General features: G+C 37.5%; 1 protein-coding gene across 6 annotated transcripts in view; it reads left to right on the forward strand.

Annotated features, from left to right (window-relative positions):
• DDAH1 (dimethylarginine dimethylaminohydrolase 1) overlaps positions 1-26,948 on the forward strand; it is a 238,556-nt gene that overhangs the window by 146,417 nt on the left and 65,191 nt on the right. Inside the window, exons 1-2 of one of the 6 annotated variants that reach the window (XM_035018132.1) lie at positions 16,119-18,307; positions 24,185-24,284. The exons of 3 other annotated variants lie outside the window; for them this stretch is intronic. In XM_035018132.1, coding sequence (XP_034874023.1) covers positions 24,237-24,284 — 48 coding nt within the window. In that variant the 5' untranslated portion in view covers positions 16,119-18,307; positions 24,185-24,236. Of the gene's footprint in view, positions 1-16,118; positions 18,308-24,184; positions 24,285-26,948 lie in introns of those variants that run through there. 2 more of the 6 variants (XM_035018131.1, XM_035018133.1) reach the window with 2 other exon arrangements.

A 26,948-nucleotide genomic window follows, 5' to 3' on the forward strand; every position in this document is an offset into this window, starting at 1 on the left:
TGTGACTTGCCAGCTCACCTGGAAATGAACTGTAAAGAAATGCTTAATTTAAAAATTATATTGTATGATCTCCATAATTGAAATATTAAAAACTTTTTAGCAGAGCATAAGTAAATGTTTCAGTAAAAAAGTATACTCTTTCCTTACAAATAGCCTGTGACAATGACTGAATGTGATAATTTTCATTATTGTTTGTATAACTAATGCAGTTCTTACCTCTTTCTTGTATATTTACACTTGCTTCTTGTTTTACATTGATAAACTAGAAATGATAGCCAAATTTGGATTTCTCTTTATTTTGTAATTTTTTTGTAATTATAAAACTAATTCATATTCATTGGAGAAAATTTGGAAAATATAGAAAAATTTAAATGCTTTAATATCAGAGTTTAGAAATTTCCTTTAAGGAGGTGGTATTTATGTCTATGTTGTCCTTTAGGAACTCAAAAAGATTGGCATACATAGGAAAATCCCAAAGAATTGAGTGAAACAAAAAAATAAAACTCCTGGAACTAATAAAGTATAGCAAAATCTTGGTCATAATGTGAAAGCACAGAAGTTAATTGCTTGCCCAAATACCAGTAATGAACAATTTGAATTTGAAATTTAAAAAAAAAATTATAATAACCAAAAAAAGAAAGAAAACAATGAAAGGAAGGAAGATAACCCTACATATAAATCTAACAAAATATGTACAGGATCTATATGTAGAAAACTACAAAATTCTGATGAAAGAAGACCTAAATGAGAGGTTCCATGTTCATGGATTGGAAGACCCAATATTGTTAAGATATTAACTATTCCCTACTTGACCAAAATACTTGATGCAGTCCCAATCAAAACCCCAGCAAACTATTTTATAGGTATCAACAAACTAATTCTAAAGAATGAATGGAAAGGCAAGAAACCTAGAATAAGCAACAGAATACTGAATAAGAAGAACCAGGTTGGAGGACTCAAAATACCTGATTTCCAGATTTATTATAAAGCTATAGTAATCAGTACAGCATGGTATTCATGAAAGAATAGACACATAGATCAATAGAACCAAATAGGAAGCCTAGAAATAGGCCCACACAAATGTGGTCCACTGATCTTTGACAAAAGAGCAAAAGTTATTTGTCTTAATTTGTCTTAATGGGCCATGACAAAATACCATAGATTAGGTGGTTTAAACAACAGACATCTATTTTCTTACAGTTCTAGAACTGTAAGTCTGAGATCAGGGTGCCAACTTGGGTAGTTCCGGTGAGGGCTTTCTTTCTGGCTTGCAGATGGCCACCTTCTCACTGTGCTCACATGGCCTTTCGTTGGAGTGCATGTGTGGAGAGAGAGAGAATGTGAGGTCTCTGGTATCTCTTCTGATGAGGGCACTAATTCCCAACATGAGGGCCCTAACCACCAATAATCTCACTTACAACTAAGTATCTCTCAAAAACCCCACCTCCAGATACTACCACATTGGGGGTTAGAGCTTCAGTGTATGAATTTTGGGGAGATGCAATTCAGTACATAGCACTATTTAATGGAGAAAGGATAATTTTTTCAATAAATGGTATAGGAACAATTGGACATCCACAAGCAAAAAATATGAACCTAGACATAGGCCTTACATTTTTCATAAATATTAACTCAAAATATAAAATGTAAAACTATAAAACTTCTTGAGGAAAATACAGGAGAAAATATAAGTGGCGACAAGTTGTTAAATATGACACAGCAAGCATGATTCATGAAAGAAAAATGTGATAAATACACTTTATTAAAATTAAAAACTTTTGCTTTGTGAAGGAAACTATTAAGAAAATGAAAGATAAGCCACAGGTGAGAGAAAATATTTGCAAAACATACCTGATAAAGGACTTGTGTCCAAAATATACAAAGAACTCTTAAAACTCAACAATAAGAATACAAACAACCCAGCTAAAAAGTGGGCAAAATGTCTGAAAAGACTCCATACTAAAGAAGATTACAGATGGCAAATAAACATATGAAAAGATGTTCAATATCATTTATCATTAGGAATTATAAATTAAAATGAGATACCACTACCCACCTATTAGAATGGCTAAAGTCCAAACAACTGACAATACCAATTGCTGCCAAGAATATAGAACAACAGAAACATTTATGTATTGCTAATAAGATTGTAAAATAGCACATCCACTTTGGCAGTTTCTTTCAAATCTAAACATAATTTTGCCATATAATTCAGCAGTCAGATTCCTACGTATTTACCCAACTGACTTGAAAACACGTATGTCCACACAAAAACCTGCATGTAAATGTTCATCACAGCTTTATTCATAATCACCCCAAAGTCGAAGCAACCAATTTGTCCTTATTAAGACCTTTATATGATGGATTCATATAAAGGAACGTAAATCCACAATAAGAAGACATGGGCTATCAAGCCATGAAAAGACTTGGATGAATCTTCAGGCTATATTGGTAAGTGAAAGAGCCAGTCTGAAAGGGCTACATAATACTACTGTATGATTCCAATTATATGACATTCTGGAAAAGGTAAAGCCACGACAGTGAAAAGATGTGGTTGCCGGGGGTTCAGGAAGAGAGGGGGAGGGTTGAATCCATGACACACAGGGGCATTTTGTGGGGCAGTGAAACCATTCTGTATGACACTGTAATTATGGACACATACACTATGCATTTGTCAAAACCCTTAGAACATTGCAACACAAAAAGTAAACTTTAATGTGTGCAGACTTTTTAAAAAATCATTTAGGAGATTGGGAGTCCCAGGATGGAAAACAGAACATGATTTAAAAATATATATCTATTACAAGGTATGAAACAACCTCACTGAAGGGGGTGGGGGAGAGCTGCGGCTGACCTGAATAACTTTGGAAGTGATTGGAATCTGTAAGATTAAAAGCAAAAGAAATAGTACATAGGCACTGAAATATAGCAGACAATATTGTTTCCCTTGGAGACATGGGTTAACAATTCGGATATTTCTGTACTGGAATGGAGCAGTTGAGTAAATGGATGGCAGATGGTAGAAGCTGGGTTTCTTATTGTTGGAGTGAAAGTTTATTGGTAAGCAAAAGCTAGAATGATCCCTGTGGCAGTGTATTAGAGTTGGAGATGTCAGTTTGAATTCATGTTTAGCTTAATAGAAATACAGATGGTTGCACATAGAAATATTTATAGATGTGTGTATGTACAGGGGTTAATATATGCAAATACATTTTTTGCTCTTTAACTGAGAGGGCCAGGAATTAACAACACCCCAGCAGTAACAAGCATACTTAGTGCCCAGATCTTGGTTTCTTATGCTATTCTCCAAAAAAAGGAACCAGGACTCCTTGGAGAAAGATCTGATTTTAGCACCAGATCAGGAAATATACAAGATGAATCTGGAGCGTCTCTTAGTGCCAGAAAGTAAGGAATTACTTTTAAAAACGCACATGATGATAGAGTATGTCAGAGGGACACAGAAGACAGTTGAAAGAGTTCCCAATGGCTAAAGATGGAACAATTTGAGCAACAAAATAAAGCACTGTGGGATTATAGCCCAAAGTATAAAATAAATAGCTTGAGTCCATACTGAAGTAAATAAGTGATTGAATAAATACTTGTGGGAGAAAAGACAAATCTCCCAGGCAGAAGAATTCCAAATAATTTATGTAGATACTCTGCCCTCCAGGAGATAGAGCAAAACTCCCCATTCCTTAAGTGTACTGCACAAACTGACTTTCTTCCAAAGGTACAATCTGCAACAGGGGAGAAAAAAGTAACTCTAACAGGGGAGAGGCCTGACAAACCCTGAGCCAGGTGATCAAGGTCAACACACACCAACAGTGATAAGTCATGTTGATAGTGTGCACTCTTGATATAATGTAGCACTTTACCTCAGCAGTCTTCCTCCCCCAGAACCATAAACCCAGTCTAATCATGAAAAAAGCATCAGACAAATCCAAGTTGAGGGACATTCTACAAAATACCTGACCAGCACTCTTTAAAAACATCAAAGTCATCAAAGATAAGGCAAGTCTAAAAAACTATCACAGCCAAGAGTTGCCAAGGAAGACATGGTGACCATTGCAATGTGGTATCCTGGATGGGATGCTGAAACAGAAAAAAGGTTTTAGGCTAAAACTAAGATCATCGGAATAAAGTACAGACTTTAGTAAATAAAACTCTCAGTATTGGTTCCTTAGCAATGTACCAATCTATGGTAACAAATGTACCACACTAATGTAAGATGTTAATTATAGGGGAAACTGGTTGCAGGGATATATGTGAAATGTCTGTATTTGCTTCACAATTTTTTTTTTCTGTAAATCTAAAATCGACCTAAAAACAAAGTTTGTTTTTTTTAAATGTTTCCCAGATTTCTTGCTTGCTACTGTCCAATGGGTCACTACATTGCATAACTCCAGGAAACACCATTCATATAAAATTCAGTGTGAATGGTTTTCCCTGGAGTTGTGGTAGGCTGCAAACTCAAACGGCTTTTTCCTAAGAAAATGTATCATGTTTGCCATGTGTCAATTTATGTCTTCCAAGTAAAATTTTCCATCAGTTGATTATAGATCCTGCCTTACTGGTTTCCTCCAGAGGGGAAGGTTGGGCTGGATCAGTGACCAACCTATTTCAGACAGAGGTAGCAAAGCCACTTTCCCTCTTGTTTAAGCAGGCATTGACCCAGCTACATGTGAGCAGTCAGGGAAGACGTAGCCAAGTTGGGGAGATCTTATTGGCTTCTCCTATCCTGGCCTATGATGTATATTCCACACTTTTACCCACCTCTGACCTTGGTTATGGGGTAGGAAGCACAGCATGATACATCAATGCTGGTGCTTTGACTTCCTGAACCAGGAAGCACCCCAAATGGGCCAGGAAAGCCGAGGGAATGTAGGAATTGTGTTGAAAGTGGCAGCAGGAACATTTCTGAACCGAGAAGGGCTTTTCCAACATCCAAAAAAATGCTACATTTTCCAGCCTGCTTGAGTAAGAACCTGAAAGATAAAAATTTTTGTTGACTCCTCGGAAAACTCAGGGATTTAACTGAAATATGTAAATGAGATATTCAATCCCTATGAAATGTGAGGGCTTCCCCTGGTATTTAGTTCATAAGTTGTGTTCCACCAGCTTTTACAGCATCAAGTTCCCCCATTCTAGACCAAGCTAATGGTCTTTCACTTTCTGTTTCTGTAAATTATAAACCCCAGATGTGTCACATTGTGTAATGAAAACCATCTAAAAAGAAATTTGTTTTTTAAAGAACTTCATAAATTTCTTGTTTTACTGAGGTTTATTGGTCCTTTTTTAAGGAACAGAAGAAAAATTAACCTTTCATGTTTTCCCTTTTTTGCACACCGAAGGGAGACCTTGAACTGTTTGGGCAAAAAAGGGAAAATACTTTACTTGGGCCAGTTTTTTTGACAGAGTAGGTCCAGTTGCTGAGATAAGCCTCGCTGAATCAACTGTATGTTTTTGTGTTTGGTCTTGGATCTTATCTGCCTACAGCAGCAGCAAGCTTCATAACAAATGAGGTTCAAAGAGGTGAAGCCGCTGTTTCAGCCTCTTACACCAGTGTTTTCAAAGAGTTCTGTAGATTTGGTCATTATGCTCATTCTAATCAAACTCTTTGAAAGCTTATCTTCGGCCACCATTTCCTACAGTCTTTCCGCAAAGCATCCATTATATGCAATCATTAGTGGAATGGCATGTGGGTAAATACACTTAATAGTTAAATTTCTAAGACTATTGTTTGAGACCATCTTTGGAAGAATCTCAGCTTGGCATGAATTTTTTTTTTTTTTTTTTTGGTTTTAGTTTTCAAATTGGAGTATTTCGCAATTATTTTGCACACATTGCAGTTGGTCTCCTAAGGTTGTTCTTCAGTTCATGAGAGTTATGGTTTTTATAGTGCAAATAAGTTAAATAGATGCCATTTGGGTAAATAGATGACAGATTGTTTCATTCTTTTTGTGCTGGATAATTCTGCGGGAAGATGCTATCAGTTACAAGAAGTTATGTTGATAAAGAGGAACAGTTTTAAGGCTATAAGAGCTCTAGAATGAGATGTGATTCACAGTCTAACCTTGGTTTTCTTCAAAGGACCCTGTTGGCTTAAACTCTCAGAAAATATGATTGTACTCGTCAGTCACCTAAATTGTAAAAGTGTTCAGGAGAGGGCCTGTCAACATTTGGAGTGTCTGAGGTGGTGATGTTGGGGATCAGACTGGCATGATGTAGGGATGGGGACTAAAATTCCTAGAACGCAAGCATGTTGAGCCCACTTGCCTCTCTGTGAATGGGGCTCTTGACCACAGGCCTGGCTCCCCTCGCCTCCACTCCCAACTCACCCAGCAGAGGACAGACCCATCCCTGCCAGAAGGCAGCTGTCCTTGGCTAGAGCCGGCTCTTGGCTGCACGCTGTGCTCCACTCAGCCTTCCAGCCCAGCCAGCTTGGCTAGAGAGGCCTCCGATTTCATCCCCAAGTGCAGACAGTTTGTACACTAAAATCAGATTTTCTCACCTGGTAATTTGATCATTTCTCAGTTGGTAGATTTCATACACAAAAATTATCTTCTAGAAAATAAAATAAAATCCAGTGTTATCTTGCATGGTCTTACATGTAGGAACACTACCCAGTGAAAGCTTCTGAGAGAACCTTGGTTTAAAACAGTAGTTTAGGGGTGCCTGGCTGGCTCTGTCAGTAGAGCATGCGACTCTTGATCTCAGGGTTGTGAGTTCGAGCCCCATGTTGGGTGTAGAAAAATTACTTAAAAATTAAAAACGCCAGTTTATTTGTCTGATCCATCCAGATCTGACCATGCCATTCTAAACTTGAGTTTCTTTTGCAAAAATGAGGAATAACAGTTTTTAAAATAAATATCATGTGGAAATATGTTATTAACTTCATGAGCATTTCCCTGCAGATAATCAAGCTAACCAGATACTATTTGTAGAAGGAAAACAAAGTCATGGTCATACAAAGGCCATGATAAAATGAGTAACTTTCTTAAAATAAAAAATTCAGAAAAGATCTATTGTTTCTTCATACCTTGAGGTAAATTTTATACAAATGTGTCCTAATATAAGTAAACTCAAAATTCAAAAGTATGAACATCAACATAGAGACATTGGGGAATTATTTTCTTTTCTCTACTAAGTCTTTCATGTTATAATTTATCTAAGTAGGTAATTCCTATGGTAAGATTCAGGTAGAATTTGATTTATTTAAATATGAAGCTCAAAAAAAATTTTTTAAATGCAGCTCACATACGATTTTTTTAAATTATTGAAAACTACATTATACATTCAGAAGGGTGTTATAACTGAACAGCTTAAAGAAAAACAAGGAAATGAACAGTTGTATATTTATTATACAGATTAAAAAACCAAAACTTAGATGGCCCCTGGATACCCCTCCTCAATCATAATCTTCCCCACAGAGGTAACTAACTACTCATCTGAATTTTATGTTAACCTATTCCCTTGTTTTTCTTTATAATCACCTATGTATTTTCCTTCAAAATAATATAGTGTTTACTTTTGTCTTTTTTTTTGAACTTTACATAAATAGAATCACAACTTTGTATTTTGGGGATGATTTCTTTTGCTTAACATTACTATGTACTATATTCTAGTATATGAATATACCAAATTTATCCATTTTTACTGCTGATTTACATTTGAGTTGTTTCTAGTTTCTTGCTGTTATAATGAACAATCCTGTAGTTAGTCTTAAACATGCCTCCTAGGCCACAAGTGTGAGAGATTCTCTCAGGTAGATGTGGATTGTAAGGTACAATATAGTATATATATATATATAATACATACTAAGTAATGCCAAAATGTTTCCCAAAGTGATTGCTCCTATTTATGGATGAGCAATGGATGAAAGTGCTATTGCATTCATCACATGTCCTCCAACACTTGCTATTATTTGACTTTAATTTTTTCTAGTATAGTGAGTATGAAATGGTATCCCATTGTCATTTTCATTTTATTTCCCTGATCACCAGTGAAGTAGGATATCTTTTCATATGTTTATGGGCTAATTGTGTTTTCATGCATTCAACAAATACTGTTTGAGTACCGCCCATATGCCAGGCACTGTCTCTTCAACTTCTTTGAAATTTCTGTACTTATTGATTGCCCATTTTTTCCACTTTTGTTTTCCTTTTTCAAAAGAATTCTTTATATGCTCTAGAAACATCCTTTGTTGGATACATGTTTTGCAAATATTGCCTCTAAGTTTCTGTATTGCCTTTTTACTCTATGGTATTTTTTGATGAACAGAAGCTCTTAATTTTAATGTAGTCAGATCCTTTTTCTTACATTGTTTTTAAAAGCGTTTGAGTTTTGCCTTTCAAATTTAAGACCTTACTTCCATTTAAGATGTATTCTTATATGTAATATGAGGAAGTGATCCAATTTCTTTCTATTTTTTCCCTATATGGAGAACTAAGTCATTGTGACATTATTAATGAGTGGTTTCTCCTTTACCTACTAATCTTATAATGTCCTCTTTGTCATGAGTCTTGTCCTTATGTATATGTGTGGGTCTTTTCCTGGATGCACCCTTCCATTTCATTGTTCTATTTGTTTTTCTCTATGCCAGTTCCACTGTATCACTGTATTCATTACTCATCATAAAAGGAAAAGGATAATACAGTTGATCCTTGAACAACATGGGTTTGAACTGTGCTTGCCCACTTGTACATGGATTATTTACAGTACGGCACTGTAAATGTTTTTATCTTCCTTATGATTTTCTTTTCTTTTCTTTTTTTTTTTAAAGATTTTATTTATTTATTTGAGACAGAGAGAATGAGAGACAGAGAGCACGAGAGGGAGGAGGGTCAGAGGGAGAAGCAGACTCCCTGCTGAGCAGGGAGCCCGACGCGGGACTCGATCCCGGGACTCCAGGATCATGACCTGAGCCGAAGGCAGTCGCTTAACCGACTGAGCCACCCAGGCGCCCTTCCTTATGATTTTCTTAATAACATTTTCTTTTCTCTAGCTTACTTTATTGTCAGAATACAGTATATACTACAACATACAAAATATGTGTTAATCAACCAACGGTTTATATTATCTGTAAGGCTTCTGGTTAACAGTAAGCTGATAGTAGTTAAGTTTTGGGGGAGTCAAAAATTGTGTGCAGGTTTTCAGCTGTGCAGTGAGTGGGTCAGCGCGCCTAACTCCCATGTTATTCAAGGGTCCGCTGTCACATGTGAAGCACTCAATAGTTGTCATCTATTATTATTTTAGTAGGGAACACATTTTGGGGGGCACATTTTAATTGTGTTTTAAACAATATCTGAAATTCTGTAGAAATTAGTGAACGTTCAGTAGAAATAACTAATCCTTTTTGCATTTGATCTGAGTTACCTGGCTGTCCAGAGACTTAAGAAATACACATGCTCAGTCATTGTCTTTGCCTTCTTCTGAAGCACGTAGGAAAAGGTGAAAGATGAATTCTCTAGATTCTCCACTGATCCTCACTCAGAGTCTCTTGTAAGGCTAAATGAAGGAGGCTTTACTATATAGTTTGTTTATTTTTCAGAATTGAGTTTTGGAAGAGGAAATGATATGAAATGACATAGAAGCACATTGAGGAAAGACTTCCAGTGATATCTAGAGCATCCAATTTTCTACACCTTGCTTCTATTCCATATTTGACTTATTATAAACCAACTCAGAATCTTTATAAAATAAACCCATTTATTTGATGAAGAAGAGGGAAGTGCCACATTTTAACTGTTACTGAAAGAAATGTTCTTTGTTCTGTTGGTCTTGGACTTCCACAAAATACTTGATTCCAGATGTTAAATTGTTTTTTCAGAAGCCTTGTTAAAGTGCCAGAGCAATAGATTTTTGAAAGCATTTCCAAACCCCAGCTGATTATCACAACACACAGGAATCCAAACTTTCAAAGCTCAGCTTTGGCTCTGAAGTGTATCAGCAGCTGCAAAAAAATATGTGCGAAGGCACAGGTTCATAGGCCTGAGGTCCGATGTCCTTATATGGTAAAACTATAAGTGAATTTCCTTTACTCCCTGGTTATCAGAGATTTGGGTCAGTTGTTTAAAAGGCACTAAATTTCCTTGATCCTATAAAAAATAATTGTAGCTCAATAGTGGTAATAATCATTCAGCAAGGTGATATGTGGATTCCATTATGTAATATTATAGGTTTTTTAAAAAATCTTTGATTTTATTTTTCTACCAAAGCATTCACAGTGATGAGCTTATTTTACACCTTACTCCAGCTGTATATTCCAGAATACATTTACAAGGTCACCTTTCCTCAAATTGTTTTATACATATTCACTATTTGTGTTCTTCTTAAGAGGCTTGTTTCATCATTCCCTAGGGAACCAATCCAAGAATGGAGAGAAAGTCCTCCCCATTCACCTCCTCTCCCTCCATCTGATGGCAGAGGGATCATCAGTAGATGCCTGAACATGACAAAGGTGGGAGAGGGAGTTTGGGAGAAAACCAAAGTGGGATGTTGAGCTACATCTCATTATTGTGTTCCAACAGCAGACCGATGACCTTTGTGTTCTTTTGTATCATTTAACAAATAGCATTGGAGTATCTAGCATGGTATAGTAGATTCCACACTCAGTAAATTATTGTCATCAGATAAAGTTGAATTATAAAGACAGTCTATAATAAATGAGAGTCTATCCTAGGCCTAAAACAAAATGTTTTAAATTGCTTTTTAAAAATATATATATTCTATTTCCTACCACTGACACTATGCCTAGAATTTGGTACATGTAGGAATTAAAAAATCAGTCCAATGCCTCTTTCTCTCCCAAATTCCACAAGTATGTTCTACATTGGCCTGATAATTTAGAAGGAAGCCCTGATGGTATCAGGGCAGAACATTCCTCCAGGCCTGGGTGGGGTAGAAGTTCTGCTTTCATCCCTTTCTAATTCCTTTTCCAGCTATTGATTGGCTTCTACAGTGCAGAGGACAGAGGTTTCAGCTGATCTTTCTCTGATTTCTTAAGATTCCTCCTTTTCAGAGCAGAAGCCAGCATGACCAGAATAAGACTTCTAAGAAGTCCTCAGCAGCCATCTCCATGGGGAGCCTCGAAATGAGTGAAACACAGCATTTACCCTCAAATGGCTCAGCAGTTGTCATCATGGCAGATATCAAGAACTGCAGATGTCTCTTTCACACTCTTTATGTTTAGGGCCCAATAGAATTAATTGTCTGCTGTCTTGGCATCTGGATCTAGACAGATGTACACGGAGCAGCCATTTTGCTAAAGGCTGGGATCCAGAAATGAAAGATAGTGATAGCATGATGTGGTAATCAGCACCACACCAATCCCTCCCTATTGGGGTCCACATTTACTTTGTCAGACAAAGGAGCATTTTACTTAAGGCAGGTCCATTATCTTTCTAATTGCTTTTCCAGTGATGTCAAGTCTTTTCTTTGTCCTATTTGACCTCAATACTTGTAGTTTGTTTTTAAAATCTTATTCTCGGCTACTTATTGCAATCGTGCCAGATGTTTAATTCATGATTCTTTGTTTTAGCTCCTCTTCTTTGTGAAAGTTAACTTTTTTTTTTTTTAAGATTTTATTTATTTATTTGACAGAGAGAGACACAGCGAGAGAGGGAACACAAGCAGGGGGAGTGGGAGAGGGAGAAGCAGGCTCCCCGCTGAGCAGGGAGCCCGATGCGGGACTCGATCCCAGGACTCTGGGATCATGACCTGAGCTGAAGGCAGTCACTTAACCAACTGAGCCACCCAGGCGCCCCAAAAGTTAACTATTTTTAAAGCCACGCCAAAATAACAACAAAAACTGAAGCCTACAAGCCTACCTTTCTTTAAGCAATAATTCTATTCTAAAAGCCCTTGTGTGAAAATTTAATTCAGATAATTTATAACAATTGATTGCTCTTTCTTAGACTTCTGCCTCTCTGTCAAACTGCTATTGTTCTGTTTCATGGATGGCGGTGGCTGAATATTTTCCCAAGCAATGCAGTGGTTTTTATGATGTTGTAATAACTTGTGGGCTGGACCAGGACTGGCCTGGCACTGGTCCTGGCCAGACACTCAGTCAGAGGACCTATGAAAAACATAGTTGGATAGAGTTGGATCTCAAGATACCATCTCAGCCCCATAGGTGATGTCTACAACAGCCTAACCCCACTTTGATGGTGACTCTACACTGTTATAATATCTCCCTCACTCATCAGAATGTCTGCTCCTGGCTTTGGTCCATATTTCCCAAGGTTGTTACACCTGAAGCAGGGGGATATTTCTCATTGCTTTACTTGCTTTGATGTTCCATCAGAGAAGCAAAGACTTAATTATTTGTGAGATAAAGTTAAGTAAAATTGATAATCAAAATATTCTTGGGACTAAGCTATGCCTATCACTGCAAAGTTATCTTTTAAAATATATTCAACTTATGCATTCTAAACTAAATCATATTTAGTACCTAAACTAAAAATATTCAATATTAATCTCACTTTCCCTTTTCTCAAAAGGAGATAAACATTAATTTTAAGGAATTTTTTTCAGATCTATCTTTTCATAGTCTCTGCTGGTATATATGTAAGGAGAATCATTGTGATTAAATAGGCATTGAACCTCCCTAGTTAACTTTTAGCACAACAATTCAAGTAGGGAATGAAGACTAGTGAAGCAATGAGTTATGACTGATAGCTTGAGTTTTGGTAAAAACTTTAGCATAGGATCCTCAAAATTTGTTTTGACCAATAAGTAGCATTTCCTATAAACAGGGTTGAAGGCTCATCCGTGCATTCCAATAATGCTGTTACAGCATGAAATGCCATTGTAGAGGTGAATGCAAACTGCTCTGGGAGCACAGAACTAAATACCTGCTGTGGAGTTCAGTAGCCCTTTCACAAAAGATAACAATGTTTGAGCTGAGTCTAGAATGATGAATCGGCGTTCCAGACGGGGAAAGGTGGAGGGTAGTTTAGGCACTATGTGAAAAAGCATAAAGGTATGACAGAGGATCTCTATGCACCAGTAGGAAGTTTGACGTAACTAGAACTTTAAGTGGCAGGAGAAACACTGAGCACTTAACACTATGGATGCCAAGCTGAGATGTCATGCTTCATCCTATATTGTAGTTCAGTGGCAAATAATGAAGGTGTTTCATTGGGGCAGTGATGTGATCAGATCTTGCTGTTTGGCAGTATCTCTGTGTAGATTAGACGTTCAAAACACCGGATTCAGGGAAACCTCTTAGGGCTCCTATAGTAGTTGATGCTGGACATGTTGAGAGTCTGGACTCACAGTGACTATGGGAATGCAGAACAGGAGATGAAGTTGGAAAGTAATAAAGTTAGGTTATTAGCCCTGGGAGGGCAGGGACCATGCATATTTTATTGAAGTTTGCCCCATAAAGCTCTCTACACCTGTTGTGTGATCCCCAAGTTGACATGGCCCCTTTCTTGCAAGATCCCCCATCCTTTCCACTTTACTCCTCAGTTTTTACTGGTTAGTTCAAATTGTTCAGTGTAGTAAGCCCATTCATTGCTTCTGCTACTGTCAGATGTATAGAATTGTCATCAGTGAATTAAGTAAAAAATTAAATATCCTTACTTGTTTGTACTTTTTCATATATTTCTCTTTCATTCTGTTTGTCCATCTAGCTTACGCTGGAAGAACAGCTACATTTTTAGTGGAGGTGTGTAATTCACCCCATTCAGAAGGGGAAGGTATATATTATGAGATACTTTTTAGCAATTTTTAAAATGAAGTAGATGGGGGTGCCTGGGTGGCTCAGTCGGTTAAGCATCTGCCTTCAGCTCAGGTCATGATCCCAGGGTCCTGGGATCAAGCCCTGTGTCAGGCTCCCTGCTCAGCAAGAGCCTGCTTCTCCCTCTCCCTCTGCCTACTTGTGCTCTCTCTCTGTCTCTCTGTCAAATAAATAAAATCTTTAAATAAAAAAAATTAAAAATAAATAAAATGAAGTAGATGTACAAATATGGAAACATTTCCAAGAAGTGCTTTTAAAAAAAGTAATTTATAGAACAATGTGATAATATATTAAACAGAGAAAATAAACCACAAATCAAAATTATATGTCTTATTTTAAATGCATTGTGTAATTATGCAGATACCCAGACAACAGTATGAAAAAAAAATACTCCAAATTGATAACAATGGTTACTTCTGAGGGAGGGACCAGAAGGGAGGGTGGGTGGAATCTTTCAGTTAATCTTTATTGTCTGAATATTTTACCACACACCCCCCTGCAAAAAAAAAAAAAAAGAAATGCAAGGAAAAGAGAGGGAGAAGGAGAGAAGGAGGAGGAAAAGAAGAAGGAGAAGGATGAAGTAAGGTAGCCAAAAGCAGAAGCCTTTCAAGGCAGAAAATTCCTTGTTCTGTGCTTATGTCTGTCAAGAGCAAAAGAAACTAGAAAGTATGTCTTTGTCCAACACTGGGGAAAAAGGAATTTGATTTCATGAATTATTATTATTATTGTTATTATTATTATTATTATTTAGAGAAGGTGGAGGGGGCAGAGGGAGAGAGAGAGAATCCTCAAGCAGACTCCACGCCCAGCTCAGAGCCCCACATGGGGCTCCATCTCACGACTCTGAGATCATGACCTGAGCCAAAACAAAGAATCAGACGCCTAACTGACTGAGCCACCCTGGCGCCCCTGGATGAATGATTTTTATTATTGCTGCTGAAGTTGTGATGGCTGAAGTAGTATGGTGAATCTAATACTGAATTTTAAACTATAAAAATCCATATTGTAAATTGGGACCTGCCTTTGAATAGCTATGAACTCAAGCAAACAATTTCAATTCCATGTGCATTGTCTTCCAACTCTAAAGCAGGAGAAATAATATTTACCCTAAAAAGGATGTTGGAGAAGAGAAATGACAGATGTAAGCAAAAGAATTTAGGTCTTTTGAATTTTATGTAAGCATAAGATAGGATGTTTCGGTATAATCTCCACCTATATACATATACTGACAGAAACTGGGTATCTGTTGCATACTGTTTACCAATTTTAAATGTGCAAGTTATTGTTTAAGGTAATCTTGCATAATCCTTGGGTCAATATTACAAAAAGCTAACAATCAGTTCTTTCAGTTTCAGATTTCAAAAAAGCCTCCTTTCAGATTTAAATTGAATGGGCAACCATTATTTTTAGTGCTTAAAAACACAGTGGCGTCCCCTTGGAAATCCCTAATTATGGTAGCTATTGTCTAAATTAGGTGAAAATTATAATCTAAGAAAGTCTATTGATTATTTTCAAAGCAAGATATTGTAATTCAAGCATATTTCCAGATGCCAGTGAATTGCTGGAAAGCTGCAAGTTTAGCTTTCCGCTCTGATAGAGTTTTAAAAGAGGTCAGAATACGTTTTACCATAGTGTCTAGCAATGTGAGTCTGTGCAGACCTTTGGCAGACATTCCTGCACACTCAAGCTAAATCAATGAATCATCCATTGTTGGCCGGCCCTGCTCTCAGTTGCTAAGAGATTTTTCAAGCATACTGAGGCTTCATTCTACATGGTCTGAAAAAAAGGACAAAATGTATTAAATTTGTAAATGTCTCATCTTTCCTAAATCAGTAATTAAAACTTTGTCCTGGACTTTAACATTTGGGGCAATGGGTAAGTCAGTATGCAGCTGGAGAACTTTCTACTGGGGAAAATACAGGACAAAACTTCCTGTTCATAACTCTTCAGAGCTATGTGTGTGGAGGAAATGGAAATATTTAAAAAGTGGATGCAGACACCAAAAACAAACACTCAACTAGGAAGGTCTAAACTCTTTTAATGAAAACTAATGTGCGTGTGTTATTATGTTTCAAATGAAGATTTTCTTTCATTTTTATTAAATATACTTTAATTTTCCTCATTTCTCTGAGTCATACATTACTTTGTAATTTAGCATGTAATTATAAAGCTTTGATATAATATTTTTTTAATATAGAAATTTAAAAATACCATAAAAATGGAATATAGTGGGGCACCTGGGTGGCTCAGTCGGTTGAGCGTCTGCCTTCGCCTTGGTCATAACCTCAGGGTCCTGCATCGGGCTCCCTGCTCAGTGGGGAGTCGGCTTCTCCCTCTCCCTCTGCCTACCCCCCCCCCAACTGCTGCAGCTTGTGCTCGCAGAATATAGTTTTTTTCAGCTTACTATTTATGAATGTGTTAAGTTTATTATGTTTTATATATATCTTTACTCACATTTCAAGTTTTAAAATATATAATAGTTTTATTTATGTTCTTTTTGGACTTGGTGATAATTTCACATTATTGAGAATCCCATAATTTATCATAGAGGTTAATGATTCATTTGATGAGAGGAAAAGGATGTTTGGGCTACAGATCTAAAAAGAAAAAGGGCATAACAAATCTAAACTTAAAAGCAAGGTATTTTATTGGATTTGAGTCTATTCCTTAGTTTCCCAGGATAAAATTCTATCCCATAAATTTCTCAAGAAGATGAAGCTTTTGACATAAGTATGTGGGTTTTGAAGTTGGACAGGCCTGAGTTATGATCCTGGCTGCTTGATGTTCTAGGTGGTGTGACTTTGAGCAAGTTGCCTTCTTTGGGCCCCCACTTCCACACCTGTAAAATAACATAACAATGTACACCACACAAGGTTGTTATGGTACTCAAACAAGGAAATATCATAGCCCTGTCACGTAGTGGGTCCTCAGTTCTCAGCTTCTCTAAAACTGGGAGGCTAATTCCAATATGCTCTTAAATGCTCACAACCACACCTTGTTTGTTTTCAGCTGGCAACATTACTATTTGTTTTACTTCTAATTTCAACAGAGATGTATTCGGATGAGTGGATAAGAACATCTCATGTTCAGGAGCTTGGGATAAGAGCACATGAAGAGTCTTACACCTTGGCCTTCTTTCTTGCAGAGAAACAAAACATTTGTGATTCGTGGCTTCTTGCCTCCCTTCTCTCTGTGAGGTCCTCTTGTTATGGACCCCACCTTCTTTCAAGACTTCCTTTCCAACATGCCATCTCCAGTTTACTATTCACTGCTATAAAGCAGGACTTCATTAAGGGCACTTTAGTTTCAGCCATGGACCAAGTATTTTCCCAGCCAAATGCAGAGCAGGGAATGAACTGCACCTTGGTACCAGCCCTGTTCTGTTGATCCAGAACATTACTTTTTAAGACTTTAAAGCAAGTTTACAGAAAAATAAAGACTGACCCTATTTATATGCTTAAGCTTCCTGACACCTGTGTTTGTTTAGAGGAAATCACTCAATGTCTGTACTAACAATTTGATGACGTACACCCTTTATAGAACCAAGTACATTATTTTTACAGTAAGTTTTTTAATGTCAGGGGAAAACAGTATCTTTTCCTCAGGTTTTTGAGTATTTCCCTCTGTAGTCTTAGATACAGTTTTAACCCTATTTCTTTTAGGTAATCTTTGTTATTATGCTTGATTGTACACCAAATGGAAATGAACCCATTTGGCTTATTATTCAGTTATACTGAAGAGAATTGCTAGCATCTCTGCTCTCAGAATAATATAAAGTGGCAGCTGTATAGAACTAATAGAGAATCTGGTAGCCCCTGCGTAAAAAGAGAAAGCCTAATGTAGCTTAACAGTAGTATCAGCCAAAGAACATGTCCATCCTTGCCAGGAGAAGATAAAACAGAGGTAAATGACAGAGAGTGAGGATATAATGCTCAGGCTGTCCTAGGGACAGATTGTAGAGTTGGTTATTCCCTGGCAAAAATAAAGCAAAACAAAACCCAAAGGAAAGAAGTTTAGGTTTAATGTATAAAGAAAATGATGTTCCCCGGAAATAAAGAAAATCGGCATAAACTAACTTAAATCGCAGCAGTGGCATTCAGTAAGCACTACATGGAACAACCCTTGTGGCTTTTCTGTTAGAGTTTCACTTTGCAATTATAATTTTCATACAATTCAACTTGAGGGAGAGAGAGGGAGGGAGAGAGAGGGAGAATTTCCCTCACTTTCTAAATCATGGCTCAGTAGTGTGTTATAAAACACCAAGAACGGAAAAGCCATTACGTGGAATATAAAGAAATACTTGAGTCTACAATATCATTGAACTCTTGGATTCAGTTTCAGCAGACATGCTCTGTATTCCCACAAGAGTCTGGAAAATTGACTTCTATTTTTTTCTGTCTGGAGTTGCAGTTAGTGTTATTATTTGCTCCATGGCACAATCCGGGTCAGACTGTTCTGCAGTAACACAGGTGGATGTTAAAACAGGGAATCTGTTGAAAAGATTGCGGAGGAACTGCTTCCCTAAAGCAGTTTTGGATGGCAGTTTGATGGCAGTCAGCTATGGTAAGGACAAATGAAGCCTAGCAGTACCTTCTAGAATGTGGTCTTGCAAGGTTTGTCACCTGCAGTCCTTAGGTGGAAGTTTCATGTAAAATGGATCTTTAGGACCAGGTGGCATTCTCTAAGGAGTGGATCCTAGAAATGGAGGTCATTGAATTCTCTTAATATTTGTGAATTGTAATGTTGTTATGCATTTCTCTGACTAGCTTTATTTGCGAAATATAATATGCAATTCTTAAAGGAAAATTACATAAACCTTTTGTGTGGGCTTGAAAATATTCTAGAAATTTACTGTTAAAAACTAGTTATAGAAAGATTTCTTATCCTATTAAAGGTCGCAGGAGGAATATAGTTATGATTTAAGATATAGAAATTGTTTTGTATTACCTGAAGTGTTTTACTGTCAGCAATTACATTGTTAAAATGTAACATGTAAATTTTTCCAAGGGTATATGTATCCACTTGTAAGAAGTCACACAAGGGAAACTATATTTTATATGTTCAGCCCACTGAATTATTTTTCTAGTAAACAACCTGACATAAAATAGACCGAAACATCCATTTATTTTAACAGCTCTGTTAAATTACAGATTAATGGTCCAAAATAAAATCTGAACTGATTGAATACATAATTCAGCATTAAGGGGAAAATAGATCTTTTCCAACCGAGGATAGACATAATTTTTTTTTCTTTTGTGAATAACTTATTTTCCCCTTAATAAGTTTAGGACATGCCTGAACCACAGCCAGCCTTAAGAATCCCTTTGTTCAGAAACGTTCAGTGTTATATTGACTAAGGAGCGACTTGGGGGTTGAAAAATAGATCAGTATTTCAATTTCTGACTTTAGACTATTTTTAAAGTGCTAAGAGTTCCAACTGAAAAATTGCAAATGCTCCAGGACACTGTGCCTGGAAATAAGATTCCTGAATAGTAGAGCTTGGGGATGTTTAGACGGCCCTTACAGAAATGAGCCTTCAAGTACATTTTAAGTACAGTGTGTCTCGCACGTTTTGAATGGTTCTTCTCAGATTTTTCTTGGATATAACTGTTTCATTTTGTTTTGCTTCTTTTCTGTAATTCTATTTGGTAAACCCAGGAGTTTCCATGTTCAAGGGAAAAATTTCCTCAAACTTGCTATCATTCCTCTCCAGATCAAACCCTAGCAGGCCCTAGGGAGGGTCCCAGCCCACTGCCAACACACACAGATTCCCTTCTTATCTCTTGGAACAGATACTCTTCTATGGGCGCACACACCGCTGTCTTAAGAGAACAGATATCTGTTGAGGTTAAACTAATATTTTTGGAACAAAAACAAAAATTCTAAGATTTTTAATTGGTTAATTGTGTTTTCTAGAAATGAAACTTTAGGTCAGCTGTATTTACCAGAAAATCCAGAAGAGTGCTTTTTTATATCTTGGTATTTGTAACAAATTACAGATTTCAGAAGAAAATAACAAATTTGAGTCTGAAACGGTGTGGGGGAAATTCAGATATATACTGTCTTTTTAAAATATTTTGTCACTAAAAAACTCGGAAAGCAGTCTCATTTGTTATTAGGTGTAAGACTAATTGAGGAGAAAAAAATATTCACTCTTGAACCCTGGCTGGAAAAGAAACAGGAGGTGAATTTTTAAAAAACCACAATTTCAGAGCACATTAAAAAAGAACTAGGTGCAAAACAGTTTATAAAAAATGTTTTCTTTCAAATAAGATAGTAATAGTGCTTTTAAAAATTTTATATGTAATAATATCTGATTCTATGCTTAAATGAAAGGAATTTTAAAATAGCTCAAAAGCTGCTTCTCTTAAAATTCAAAGTAAAATTATATTTCGGCCTCATTGGAACCTTTTTCCTTAAGGTAAATATGAACCATGCTCTTCTGGTATATGCTGTTAAAACTGTCTTTAATATTTTGGTTATATATATATATATATATTTTTTAAAGATTTTATTTATTTATTTGAGAGCGAGAATGACAGAGAGAGAGAGAGTATGAGAGGGGGAGGGTCAGAGGGAGAAGCAGACTCCCTGCCGAGCAGGGAGCCCGATGCGGGACTCAATTCCGGGACTCCAGGATCATGACCTGAGCTGAAGGCAGTCGCTTAACCAACTGAGCCACCCAGGCGCCCCTATTTTGGTTATATTTTGTTGTTCTTTTCTGCCCCCTGGAAAGTGAATAAATCCAAATAAAAAGAAGTTGTCAGGAATGGAAGATTTCACTTTTAATGAATTTCACGTTTTCACAGTAGTCTCCCTTCTCTTAGGAGCTCTAGGCTCGTGGAAAAAGGGAACATTTCTGTCTTTTTATTGTTAAACTGTATCAACACGGTATATTATCATAGCTACTCTTAATATTCAAAGGCAGTTTCTACATAGCATCAGAATTTACTGATGAAAGAGTGTCAAGCTAGTGTACTTAGAAGTGTTCACTTTTCAGCCCATTGTTCTAGAATTGTATAGATAAAGCTTTAGAAATCTCAGATATTGGGCGCCTGGGTGGGTCAGTTGGTTAAGCGACTGCCTTCGGCTCAGGTCATGATCCCAGGGTCCTGGGATCGAGTCCCACATCAGGCTCCCGGCTCAGTGGGGAGCCTGCTTCTCCCTCTGACCCTCTCCTCTCTCATGCTGTTTCTCTCTCGCTCGCTCTCCAATAAATAAATAAATAAAATCTTTAGGGAAAAAAAAAAAAAGAAATCTCAGATATTTGCTTACCAGGTCTTTGAAGAGTGTAATCACATTGTGCATGTGGATGATATCTCTGCTTACATTTTTATATGTTTTCCATTTATGCATCATCATGCTGCAGAAGGGAGAGAAGACAGCTTAGTAGGGTATATAAAATACAAGGCAGAATCAATCAAAATATGGAGAACGGAAGAAAATAAGAATAATTACCATCAGGAAGAGCCAGGAATGCGGTTAATGATAGGCATGATCTAGCCACTGTTGCAGATGGGTCACAAATTCCACTCTAAACTTTCTACTGCCAACAGTAAGACATGGACCTGGTAGGTGTTTCAGTCTGTGACGACCCAAAGATACAGGCAAATCAGTTACTAAGAAGGAACAGTATTCTTACCACTAAGCTCAGAAGTTCTTCTTGGGGCCCCATGTGGCCATAGTGTGATGATATAAATAGCATCATCTATCACATTTCCATAGTAGGTGCAACTCATTGAATTCAGTATTACAGTAGATGAACTCTTTTAATTCAGGTGTACATTTTAGAATTTCTGGAAGAGTAGACTGTGTGTTCTTCAGACAGTTCTCCCTGATTGTTTTTAATAAATTGTGCCAATGAGCTCATGATTTTGTTATGAAAAAGTAGCAGACATAGCAAAACAAAGCCAAGATTTTCCTAAGCAAAAATTTGCAGGTCTACTCAGGTACATGGACCAAACAACAACAACAAAAATAACAAACAAAAGTGGACCTTCACAACTCCACAGTTTTGTTTCTTTAACAGGGCTGACATAGGTGCAATCTCAAAAAAATGCGAGGTCCTCTATCTGCACTCCTTATGACATCTCAAAAAAACATGGATTAAACATGTATTGAACTTGGGTAATACTGTTTTCTTGCATTGTCTCCAAGATGAAAACTGCACACTCAGGCAACTAAATGATTTAATTCCTCCCAGATTATACTTATAAGATATATAAACAATGGAATCAGTTTGGTTTTAGGATATTTGAGTTATAGTACTTTTGTTTTGTTTTGGTTTTGGCTTTGTTTCTGGAGTTTTTTGTTTTGTTTTGTTTTGGGGTTTTTTTTTTTTTTTTTTTTTGGTTTGGTTTTTGCTTTTTTAGTTATTATAGGCTGTAAGTTTGTCGTATCAGGCCATTCTTAGTTAGAGATAAAATAAACCAAATCAGGAAGCTTGGCTTTCTGCTATCTATAGCAGAAGAACAAGGATCTATTTCATCCAAATACGGTATAACATCCTCTCTCTCCCAAATAAAAAGTTGCACATGGAGTAGGGGATGCAGGGACTCTTTATTTCTTTTCCTCATGTTTTCTTAAAGGAGTCCATTGCACTGAAACATTCTGGTCCTCTGATCCATGGTAGTAAGTTGCTAGTCATGTTGGTCAGCCACATATTTTAGTAGATTCACAGGTCATTTTGCTTAAAGTAGGAAGTGGGTTCCCCCTTTATCTCTTTGCTCAGCCAAGCATTCCCCTCTGTTTCCTATTTCCTTGGGGAATGCCTTGGGACAGGTGGGTGGGGTGAAGAATGGTGTGATTGGGTTTTAAAATGACATCAGCCCAGCTCATGGATCAGGTTGTGTTCAGTTCTGACTGGAGGGTAGGTAGGAGACCTTGCCAGTTCTCCAATTAGATCCTTACCAGGGGACCCTGGATAAAGCTGATATCTGATCCCCATTCTGCCTTTGTCTCTTCCTAATTAGCTGTAGGATGGAGAAGAGGAGTGGGTAGTAATTGGTACTCCTAACCACTGGCAAATAAGGCAAGGACACTGAGACAGGATTAGGCTTGACTGGACATAGAACAGTATGTGACAGCATATTCTCTTTTCTCCTTTGACTTCAGATATAAAATTGACTAGAGTTTCTTTTTTCTATGATAAGTAATAAATATATTTCTGTGGGGGTTTTTTTTGTTGAAAGTTAAAAGGTCTTCTAGAAATGTCAAGTTTGATTACACATTCTTTTGCCATTATTGCTGGACTATACTAGCATAAGTATAATAGAAATTTTCAGTATTTAAGAAAAGGGGGGTTGCCTAGGTGGCTCAGTTGGTTAAGCATCTGCCTGAGGCTCAGGTCATGATCTCAGGGTCTTGGGATCAAGCCCCATGTTGGGCTCCCTGCTCAGCAGAGGGTCTGCTTCTCCCTCTCCTTCTGCTTTTCCCTCTGCTCCCCCTACCCCCGCTTGTGCTCTCTCTCTCAAATAAATTAATAAAAATCTTAAAAAATAAAGAAATTTTCAGTATTTTACTCATGGTGATCCTACTACCTGAAATACCCTCCTTAAGTCCTTCCTGCTTTCATTTTCCTTTTGGAGGCTAATTCCAACTTCAGCTAGAACACAAGTTCTCTGAGATCAAAGAGTTCATTTTACTCATCCTTGTATCATGTCATTCATTCATTCATCCTTTACTTATATATTCATTCAAAAAGAAAAAACAACCTAACTTGTTAGCATCTCCTATGTGGTAGGTCTTTCACCAGGTCCCAGGGTGATGTAGCCATTAGCACGAGAGCAGAGATGCTGCCCTCACAGTCTCCGGGAAAGCCCCTCATGACAAAGGATTTCAGTGAAGGAAAGAATTGAGCACAGGGCCTCACAGCATCAGCCACTCAGCACACGTCTGTTCAGTGGATGAGTTAATCGGTAGTGAGGGAAGTGGCATGTAGTCCGTGTCCTGAGTTTTTTGTGTGGATTATCTGGATTCCCAGGCTAAAATTTAACAGATAGTAAGTAAGTAATATTCAGTGAACATTTACTGTGAGTAGGGCACCATGCTAAGTGCTTTACATATACCATTTTATTCTTCACAACAACCCTGTCCGGTAAAAGCCACTTCTAATGTCTATTTTATAAATGAGGAAAACGAAGCTCAGAGTATAAGTAACAAACTGACGCTCAGAGTATAAGTAACTTGACCAATCAATCAGCAACTATCAGAACAAGGATTTGAATGGAGTTGTTCAATTCCAAAGCTTGTGAACTTAAGCATTTTTCTGTACAACCTCTCAGGGGTTATCTCAACTCTTTTTAGTGAATCCTGGGACCTTAACAGAGAAGCCATCTATCAGTCAGGAGACCAAATATTCCACATTGAAAGCAGAAAAAAATAGCTTCATCAGGAGCACAGCGAAGGTGACACTTTCTTGTTTTTTGTCATTTTTTTCAGAGAGCCATTGATTGTCCTAGAGTGGTAGTATGTCTGAGCAGGACCTTCCTGAATGCCACATCCAGCTAAGTTAAAGAGGAGATGCCTACGGATTCTTAGAGTGAGATTTTCATGAGTTTTAATATAAAATGTAATTTTATAGTTTACTAAGGGACCAAATGATTCTGGACAACACATTTAGAAATGGGGGGGCGGGGAGGGGGAAAGTGAGACAAATTAAATATGTTACCCCTTCCACCATCCTTCCAGTTTCATTTCTTAGGGAAAACAGTAAAGATGGGGTAAAATTAGATAATTACTTTTCATTCAACCATTCAGATTATTTCTATAGCCTCATAGTTTATGACATTTACTCTTTATAAAACTTGTATTTACAAAGCTAATGTTCAAGAGGCAGTTTGGGTTTTTTTTTCTTAACAATAGTAGCAACAGTAACAATAGCTAAAATTGTTTGCTATGTTCCAGGCTTTGTCCTAAAGCTTTTACATGCATTATTTCATTTGATCATCCCCTCAACCCTAGGAGATAGTTACTATTATAATCTCCACTTTAAAAAGATCCAAAAGTTGGACAGGTTAAGTTAAGGGACCAAGATTTGGAGAGGTTGAGGATTACCTCAGGGTCACACTCCTATTAAATGGCTGATTTTATGCTCAAAATGAAGTCTGGCAGATTCCAGTGTCTATGGACTCAGTGACTCTCCTGGCCCACCTCCTTGAGAGGCTGGCCTGACTGCTGGCTAAACTGTATCAGATAAGGCCTTGCAATCCAAACATATGAGTTTCCCAGGGTAAAATGATTTGAAGAAGAAAATGGCACATTTTCCAAACTTGATAATATTCTTTTAAAGTGTGTCTTAAGGGGCATCTGGGTGGCTCAGTAGATTAAGTGTCTGACTCCTGATTTCAGCTCAGGTCATGATCTCAGGGTCCTGAGATCAAGCTCCATGCCAGGCTCCGTGCTCAGCTGGGAGTCTGCTGGAGATTCTCTCTCTCCATCTCCCTCTGCCCCTCCCCCTGCTCGTGCTCTCTCTATCTCTCTATAAAATAAATAAATAAATAAAATCTTTTTTTTAAAGTGTGTTTTAAAATGAGATAGTCCTCCTAAAAGCAAATTATTAAAGAATACCCATCATTAAAATTATATTTAATACCTATTTATTATTTATTTTCTTCTAAGATGTTCCTGGTTTTCTTCACCAGGCCTAAAATTCAGTATTTTTTCCCAGGCCGTTCTGAATTTGTTTTTGCTTCAAGTTAGGAAAGCTCCCTGGGTATAGCTGTGGATCATTGTTTTCAGCTGCCCTGCTCTATGCCAATGGTTTTGACTCCTTCAGCAAAGGCACTCTGGTCTGCCGAGGCTCTCTTATACAGCAGCTTAAGTAGATATTGCAGAGGAGAAGAATCAGCAGCAATTATGAATTGTGTTTCTGGATCTCTGTTAATTTTAATATAATGGCTAAATTTTCTTATTAATCTCTTTGCTACAGGTTCATCTCCTAAACACAGTCCAGAAGCACAGTGCTGTGTAGTTACAAATGGCCTTCTTAATTAGCTTCCAAGCTCTATTAGAGTTAATAGCTATATCAGGGCATAGCATTTTAAATAACATTTAAATAAATCCTCAAGGAGTTTTTAACACACTTACTGTCTGCTCCCTTTCATACCATTGTCACCAAAATCATCAAGAATCATACTTGTTCTTATGGAATTATTTTCTAGACCATCCATTTATTTGTTAAAGGGGAGTATGTTGGCCCTCACTGTTTTAATGAGAAAAAACAATCACTTGAATTAGGAGAAATTGAAGAATGTTGTCACAGAGGTCGTTAGGAAAATAAAGTTACAATGTTTGAGTGTACGAGCTTGAGCCTTTTACTTCTAGCCATGAAAGCCTACAGGAAATTCCCTTTTGTTGTGAACAGTTAGAAAACTGGACCAATTATGTGAAACCCTGGTTTTCAGACAGTGTAGAAGAGGAAGTATGGGACTGTGATCCCTGAGGGAAAGGACACAAATGAAGTGTGATCTATACTTGCCTCAACTCACTGTCTGGAGTCTGTTTCCAGGCTCTCCAATTCTTTAACATAGGAGAGAAGGGGAACAGAACAGAGCTCAGTGGTCTTGCTGAGTTCAGAGGACAAAAATGAGAGTTTGGGGAGGTCAAGAATTTCAGGACATAGGGCGCCTGGGTGGCTCAGATGGTTAAGCGTCTGCCTTCGGCTCAGGTCATGATCCCGGCGTCCTGGGATCAAGTCCCGCATTGGGCTCCCCGCTCTGCGGGAAGTCTGCTTCTCCCTCTGCCTCTCTCTCTCATGAATAAATAAATAAAATCTTAAAAAAAAAAAAAAGAATTTCAGGACATAATACAGGAGATGAGGGTGCTTCATGAAGAGAGCATTCTAGACATATGCAGAATTGTTCCTTCAGTCTTTGGCTATAAATTTGTCTGTGCATGCATAAAAGCAACTACTTAAGACTGGAGAGAGAACCAGTAGAAAATAGGCCCAAAAAATCCTGGAACTTAAAATAGTTGGGAATAGTTCGTATTCCTACCAGCCAGAATGGAGAGATCTCAAAATGTGCGTGTGTGTGCCTGCACACACACGAGATAGACAAAGGAGAGAGTCAATAGTGCCTAGGGATCTTACAGTCAGAACCAGAATGTATGGCTAGAGAAGTCAACATGAACACTGTCATCGGTGACCAGTGAGAGTATGACCATATCAGCTATGACAGTGCCAGTGACCAAGAATCTAGGACCA

Source organism: Mirounga leonina, unplaced genomic scaffold (genome assembly GCF_011800145.1).
Source record: "Mirounga leonina isolate KUSES-001 unplaced genomic scaffold, KU_Mleo_1.0 Mir_173, whole genome shotgun sequence".
NCBI classification, from domain to species: Eukaryota; Metazoa; Chordata; class Mammalia; order Carnivora; family Phocidae; genus Mirounga; species Mirounga leonina.